The sequence below is a fragment of the Thamnophis sirtalis genome, unplaced genomic scaffold, assembly GCF_051295495.1.
Source record: "Thamnophis sirtalis isolate CommonGarterSnake01/CBP01778 unplaced genomic scaffold, rThaSir2_p1.2 scaffold_2, whole genome shotgun sequence".
NCBI lineage: Eukaryota > Metazoa > Chordata > Lepidosauria > Squamata > Natricidae > Thamnophis > Thamnophis sirtalis.
The window spans coordinates 39,366,628-39,374,467 of NW_028261382.1; the positions used below are offsets into that span (position 1 = coordinate 39,366,628).

Sequence of the window (7,840 nt, forward strand, 5' to 3'; positions counted from 1 at the left end):
ACAGCTGCCTTCCCCGGGGGGTTGGGGGGGGCTCCTTTGCAACTTCGCTGGAAGGGAAAAGCTGGAGGGGTTCTTCCGAGGTAGACTGCCTCTGGACGGGGAGGATCCTCGCGGCGTGTCTCACAGATCTTCCGACTTGCACAAGCCGAGTAAAGCCGCCTGGTGTTCGCCTTGGGTTTCCGCCTGGGGGGGTGGGGGGTGGGGGGCAAGGAGGAGAGTTTGGGGCAAACCCATCTGGAAATTAAGGGGGTCAGTCCAAGAAAGATGGGGTGCTTAATTCTCAAGGGGAGGGGGGATTTTCTGTATCTTCTGGATACGTTTGCAGTGAAGGTACCTCTGCTGCCCACCCCCCCAAAAAAAGAACCTTTTAACTTTGCAGATAGACTGCTCCTACACATGGAGGTTCTGCTCCTGGTGAGCAGGGGCAATATAAGGAAACACACACCCAAAATTGGGCCGCTGGAACCAAGACGCTTCGATCCAGCCTACCTCGGAAGGACGCCGGGAGAATAAATTGGGGGGGGGGAAGAGGCATCAATTGGGACGCTCTCCCCCCCCCCAAATACGACCCAGTGCCTTATACCTTAATGAAGGAGTAGAGGGAGACCCCGTAGCGCCTCTTGAACTCGGTCCGGATGCTCAGGAGGTCCGTCTCGCTGCGGGAGATCATGATTCGGACGGCTGCCCGGGGTTTGCATCCTGCTTCCTGGTAGAAAACGGCCAATTGGGGAAGTTTGCGAGCCACCCGGAGTGGCTTTTATTGGGCAGCCAATAAAGGTAATAAAAATAATAATTTTGAAACCTGTGTAAAGGTTTCCACACACCCCACACACCGACAAGCAGGGCATGTTTAATACCCCCCTTCAATTGTCCCTAAACCGGATTGTGAGAAAAGATTTCTCTTTCACTGGAGAAGGTGGCTTATGGGTTTTCTTTTGGGGAAGGGGTCTTTTGGGGGGGGGCAATGGCCAGCCAGCGGGGGTTCATTTCCTCCAAAGGAGACACGCACCATCTGGAGCAGCTCAGCCAGTCTCTTGTGCGAATCACAGCCAGGAGGTAGAACGCCAAAGAACGGGAAGATTTGGGGGTTCGGGGTAGCCCCGATGGGACTAAAGGGCGGGGGTGGAATTTGGGAAGGGGGGCACCAAGAGCAGAGACCCTCACCTTAATGGCCCGAGTGGAGCTTGATGGCGAAATACAGCGGAGTGTTTCTCAGAAGGAAAACTGCAAGATAATTTTAAAAAAAATAATTACAAATTTTTTCCCCCTCTGTTGTCCTTCTTATTTCTGGGCTGAAATGCTGTAGGGAAGAGAGCTGCACGAGTTGGATTTCTACCTGGCAAAGGGCTCCCCCATAGAGAGGGGAAGGAAGGAAGGAAGGAAGGAAGGAAGGAAGGAAGGAAGGAAGGAAGGAAGGAAGGAAGGAAGGAAGGAAGGAAGGAAGGAAGGAAGGAAGGAAAAGGAAGGAAGGAAGGAAAGAAGGCCAAGCAGAATAGATCCGGTTTAAAACTTGCTTATCAAGCGTGCAAAATTCCCAAGCCCAATTTATGCTGATTGTTCCTCACTTAGCTAGTTTTTTTGGGGGGGGGAGGGAGCAAGAAGCGGATTTCAGTGGCCTTCCAACCCTCTCCTAAATCAGGGATAAAAGTCCCATAAAAAGCCGTGTTGGAATAGGATCAAGAGGGCTAGCAACTTGGATTTTTGGAAACAACGAAAAGCAAAAGATTCTCGGATCTTATTCTGGATATTCTCAGCCCCTCGGCTGTACAAAACCAGAGGTAACTCAGGTTGAGAGGGCTCCTGAGCGTATCCAGAAAGCACTGCTGGAATTAGACTCATTCTCCCCCCCCCCAACGCTCCCCAATTTAATCCGGATTAAAAAGGAAGCTCACAAACACCTTTGGCAGCCAACACATTCTGCATTTGGGCTGCATCTAAAGGTCAAGGTTCCCCTCGCACATATGTGGCTAGTCATTCCCGACTCTAGGGGGCGGTGCTCATCTCCGTTTCAAAGCCGAAGAGCCAGCGCTGCCCGAAGACGTCTCCGTGGTCATGTGGCCAGCATGACTCAATGCCCGAAGGAGCATGGAAACACCGTTCCCTTCCCACCAAAGGTGGCTCCTATTTTTCCACTTGCATTTTTACATGCTTTCGAAGTGCTCGGTTGGCAGAAGCTGGGATAAGGAACGGGAGCTCACTCCGTTACGCGGCGCTGGGGATTCGAACCGCCGAACGGCCGATCTTTAAAATCAACAAGCTCTGCGTCTTAGCCACTGAGCCACCGCGTTCCCCCGGGGTGCACCTACCCAGCGTTAAGCCGGCTTCCCGAAAGTTTCCCTGGAAATGTTTCTGCATCGTTTCCTCAACCGAGCGTCCAGTCGTCTCCTGGTACCAGCTGAACACTGGAAGAAAGGCAAGGAAAAATATATATATATTGGAGGGGGGAAAAAGGGCCCCCTTTGTGCCATGTTACTGGCCAGGTTTTCTTCAGCTGTGGAACATGGACTCAATGAGGGTTACAGTGGGCAGCCTCCCTAACCCTGGTCTGGCCTGAAACATTAGCACATTTTGGGGGGGGGGGGATGCCAGCGTGGCGGAAGACGGGGGTTGCCCTTGCCTCTCCTCAAATGTTCAGGGCTGCGTTGAGCCAGGATCCGGACCCACTCGCTCTCCTCCGGCCGTCCGGCGTCCCCACGGTCGGCTGCCTCGGCCAGGGCCTGGGGGGGGGAAGAGCCCGGGTGTTTGGGGGAGGCTGGCAATGGGCACCACCAGGGGAGCCCACTGTGGAGAGGGGACCCCCGAAAGGGAGGCACCCCGACCTCCCCATCTTACTTTTGAATCTTGCCGAATCAAGACGTAATCGATCGTCCCCGAATGGCGTTCCCGCTGGCCCTGCGGAGAAGGAAAAAGGGGGGGACTTCGCTGCAAAATATACCTATGGTTTTCCTAAATGGCACCAGGCGCTGATTGGGCCCAAGAGTTTGGGCTTAAAAAGGGAAAGCTGGGGAGAGTGTTGAATGTTAGGAAAGCACCCCAACATCTCTGGGGTTCTTACAAAGGGACCCTGCATTGTGTATTGTATTGCATTGCATTACATTGTTTTTATTGTATTGTATTGTATTATATATTGTTAATATTGTATTGTATTTTGTATTGCATTGCATTACATTGTTTTTATTCTATTGTATTGTATTATATATTGCTAATATTGTATTGTATTTTGTATTGCATTGCATTTAAAGCTTTATAAATTATATTTATTATATGTTATGTTATATTATGTTATGTTTGTTGTGTTATGTGTTATGGGTTATATGTTATTTGTTATATGTTATATGTTATGGGTTAGGGTTAGTATGTTATGCTAATTTTATTTTATACTTCTTTTATTTTATACTTTAAAGAGCCGAGGTGGCGCAGTGGTTAAATGCAGCACTGCAGGCTACTTCAGCTGACTGCAGTTCTGCAGTTCGGCTGTTCAAATCTCACCGGCTCAGGGTTGACTCAGCCTTCCATCCTTCCGAGGTGGGTGAAATGAGGACCCGGATTGTTGTTGGGGGCGATATGCTGACTCTGTAAACTGCTTAGAGAGGGCTGAAAGCCCTATGAAGCGGTATATAAGTCTAACTGCTATTGCTATTGCTATAAATTATATGATATATATGATATTTATGATGTGATATTTATTATACTATTTTTATTTGTTTTATTTTATGGTGTGATCAATTATATTGCATTGTAATGTGTTATATATTTTTTTAAAATCTTCTTTGACACCTTTATTATATTCCTTTTATTCCATTGTTTTGTTTTATCTTAATTTTATCCGTTTACCTTCATCAGGGCGAGGAGGAGGTCTCTAAAGCCACCGGTGGCGCCACGAGCGACGTCCTTTTCCAGGTCTGATTTGAAATCTGGGCAAGTGGAAGAAGCGAGAAGGGTGGAGTTTTAACCCTCCCCGCGGAAGCAGGGGGAGGAAGGATGTGTGGGCTTCCCTCCCTGAGAAAATGCTCCGAGATAGACTGCGCTCGTCCAAGTGGGCTCTGTAGTAAGCTCGGGAAAGAGACGTTCTTGAACGTTTCAAAGATTTTTCAAAGATTGTGTATGATTGACACAGTTATCTTTTCTGAATGTCTATGGGAGGCATTGTTTTTTTTTTACTTGTCTCCAACTTTAAGACGTGTGGACTTCAACTCCCAGAATTCCCCAGCCAGCTCAGCCCACATTGGACACTCCAGATCAGTGTTTCTCAACCTTGGCAACTTGAAGATGTCCGGACTTCAACTCCCAGAATTCCCCAGCCAGCGAATGCTGGCTAGGGAATTCTGGGAGTTGAAGTCCGGACATCTTCAAGTTGACAAGGTTGAGAAACACTGTCCTAACCACTGCTGGGGAACTCTGGGAGTTGAAGTCTGGACATCTTCAAGTTGACAAGGTTGAGAAACACTGCTCCAGATCAATATGAATGGTCAACAAAGAGGGAGGGGGAACACTTTAAATTCAAAGCTCACGATCGTATCATGTTGGGGGGAGTTCCGCAGGCATGAAAAAGCAGAGCCAATCCATCTTTCTTGGGGGGGGGTTTCTTAGTTTACCAGGCAACTTTCTCTCCCAACAACTCCGCTTTCCCATTTCTCTACCTTTTTAAAGAACAAGCAGATACGTTTAAAAAAAATAATAATTTTTTTTTACCCTGTTTATAATAAGCCAAGATTTCCTGAAGCTGTTTCGCCGTTCGAGTGGAGACGATTTCAATCAGGGTTTCCACCTCCAGACCCTGGAGAAAGGAAAAACGTTGGGTTATAGGAAGTTATTGACTTTGCAAGGTGTGTGTGTGTGCGTGTGTGTGTGTCCCCCTGTCCGTTCTGCAGGATTTTTAGCTGGGTTGGGGGTTAATCTTCCGTTAATCTTCCGTGAGCTGATTACAATGCCTGTCTCAAGTGTGGTGGTGTCTTTGCAAACCTCCTGCATTTATTTAATTAAGTCATTAAATTGTCAAATGAAATGACCAGGCATAGAAAGACTCCTTAAAAAAAGGACTCTTTTCTTTTTAAAACATTCTTAAGTTTCTCTCAAACCGTTTTTAAAATGGGGAAAACACTTTTTTTTTAAAAAAAATGGTTGTCTATGAAAGTTTGTGGCGGGGCGGCGCGGGGTGGGGGGGAGAGATACTTCAAGATCTATAGATACCCCGACCAATTCCACCCCATGCACACTTTAAAATCAGAATTACAAACTGATCATTCATTGATTCATTCATTGATTCATTGATTCATTGATTCATTGATTGATTGATTGATTGATTGATTGATTCATTCATTCATTCATTCATTCATTCATTCATTCATTCATTCATTCATTCATTCATTCATTCATTCATTTATTAAATTTATAGGCCGCCCGATCCCAGGGGACTCCGGGCGGCTTACAACAAAAGAAGAAGAAAAAAGAAAAGCAAAATAAATAAAGAAATAATTTAAAATTCACAACACACAACACACATACTTAACACTCTCTGGGTACTTGAGAGACCGCCTTCTGCCGATTACCTCCCTAAATCGACCAATTAGATCGCACAGACTGGGCCTCCTCCGAATTCCATCTGCCAGTCAATGTCGACTGGCGACCACACGGAGGAGAGCCTTTTCTGTTGCCGCCCCGACCCTGTGGAACGAGCTCCCCATGGAGATCCGTACCCTCACCACTATCCAGACCTTCCGCGCAGCCCTCAAGATCTGGCTCTCCCAGCAGGCCTGGGGATAGGTTTCCAATTACCCGCCCGAGTGTTTGATCGCTGAATGAAAGTTGTGTTTTATTATTTTTTCTTTGTGCACATATTGTTTTGTTTTTGACCTTGCACCCCCCTCCCCTGTGGTTGTAAGCCGCCCTGAGTCCCCTCAGGGAAAAGGGCGGCATATAAATCCCAATAAAACCTTAAACCTTAAACCTTAAACCTCAACAGTCCCCAGGCCTGCCGGAACAGGCCAAGTTTTAACAGCTTCCCTGAAGGCCACGAGAGTGGGTGAGGTCTGGACCTCTGGGGGGGTAGCTGATTCCACAGGGAATGTGATCCACACCGTGTTAAGAACGAGGGAGGGGGGTCTTTCCTGTGGTTTCCTCCTTGGAAGGAGGTACCTGCAATCCCGCCTGGATCTCGTGAGCATCGTACTGGGCTGATGGACGTAGCAAACCCCTTATAATGGTCTCAAACTGGCTGGGGACCACGGCCTCCAGAGTCTTCAGCAGGCCCTAAAAAGATAAGAGAAATTTGGGAGATTTTGGGGAGACACACCCCCCCCTAACAGAGCAGAGACCCTCACCCAAACATATCTGAGAGACCAAGATACATTGATTTTGTTTTAATGGGACCCATCCTAGTTTGGTGGCTCTGCCTTAAAAAATAAAGAAAGAATCTGAGCAGTCTTCAAGGGCTGCCCTCTACAGTAGCACACTGTAGTAGTCTATGTCAGAGCAAGCGCTTTGCCCATTTTTTTTCCTTTCCAGGAAGGGCCACGAATTCCCTCCCACCCACCACCCACCACCCCAAAAATCCACTCCTGGATTAACCTGTTGGGTGAATTCAAGGAAGGCTTCGGCAATTTCCTGCCCGCTGCTCGCTGCTCCGGCTGGTCAGCAGGTCAAGGAGGGCTCCGCAGTCCACACCTTTGGGGAGACCCGGGCCCCCCAGTTTCAGCCGAGGCCTCCAAACCAGGAGTTTGCACACTCTGCTCCTGCCCCTCGAGTTCCCTGTGCTCCCGGAAGCGTCGAAATCTGCATATGCAATTGGTGCCACATCAAAAGGCCTTGTTAGCATAAGGATTTTTCTCACGCCGGGGGTTGAATTGATGCCTCCCGTCATCCTATTTCAGTCCACTTCCTTTTTAGGGTATACGCAGGCCCTTCTCTGGGTGCCCCCAACACTGGGAAACCAATGGGGTAGTTGAACTGCATCCTGGGTTCGAAACCCTGTTCAAATTCCCACCTCTCAGGCTGGCCTGTACAGATTGCCGGTGAGAGGGAAGGGAAGGGCTAGGGTGGGGGGGTTTACCTTCCCCACTGATGGCCTCGAAGAAAGTCTGGGCATCTTTGGCGGCATCGAAATTCAGGTGAGGCCGGATGGTTCCCAAGGTGCCCCACATGGCTCTCTAGGGCAGAAAAAAAACCAACCCCTCCAATATTTAAATCCTGCAAATCTCACCGAAGCAAATGTTAGAATACAATCTCTTGACTGTTCTCATCTGCGTGGTGGGTAGGAAGATTCCTTTGGGAGCTGGATGATGACCGGCTGCGGCCAAGCCTCCCCCTGGCCAACGCAGTCTACCTGTGGGACCCTTTCCATCCATCCCCTCCTCCTTAGGGGGCCAAACGGAGGCCTCAAAATACCCTGCACTGGCTTTCTCGGAAAAAGAATTTAGCTTTGGTGGCACCTCACCTTTTCGGCCAGCGGCAACTGCTCCAAAATTTCGTCGGCCATGGATCGCTGCTCCAGCCGGTCACTTGCACCCTTGTGCCAAGCCGTGGAGGGTGGGAGTGGGTGGGGAGCCCCACTTAGGCAGCCCCCCAGCAAATCATCTGTGGCCACTGCAGGGGAGCGAACTGGCAAGGGAAGATTCCCCAGCTGACCCCCAGAAGGCCACTGCCAGGAGCTTCCAGTTCAAGTTAAACTAATGGGGGGGGGAAGGAATACAGGTAAGGGGTTACTCTAGGAAATGCTGGGGCAGCAGCTGGAGGATTTGAGGAAGGGGGGTGCTCAAGAGGAACTGGAAAGGGGGGGGGAGAAAGTTTTAGGCAGAAACTGCAAAGGTTGATTTCTTTTTAAAAAAAGGAGAAAGTGGAAAGG

The 7,840-nt window shown here is 48.9% G+C and overlaps 1 protein-coding gene across 1 annotated transcript; it reads right to left on the reverse strand.

Moving 5' to 3' along the window:
* Nucleotides 1–577: 577 nt before the first annotated feature.
* ANXA9 (annexin A9) lies at nucleotides 578–7,474 on the reverse strand. Its single transcript, XM_087707636.1, is given in 12 exon segments — nucleotides 578–699; nucleotides 1,159–1,224; nucleotides 2,307–2,402; nucleotides 2,618–2,717; nucleotides 2,833–2,892; nucleotides 3,835–3,914; nucleotides 4,693–4,777; nucleotides 6,136–6,249; nucleotides 6,568–6,606; nucleotides 6,608–6,663; nucleotides 7,049–7,145; nucleotides 7,433–7,474. Coding segments are annotated over 12 exon segments (957 nt in total).
* Nucleotides 7,475–7,840: the final 366 nt, after the last annotated feature.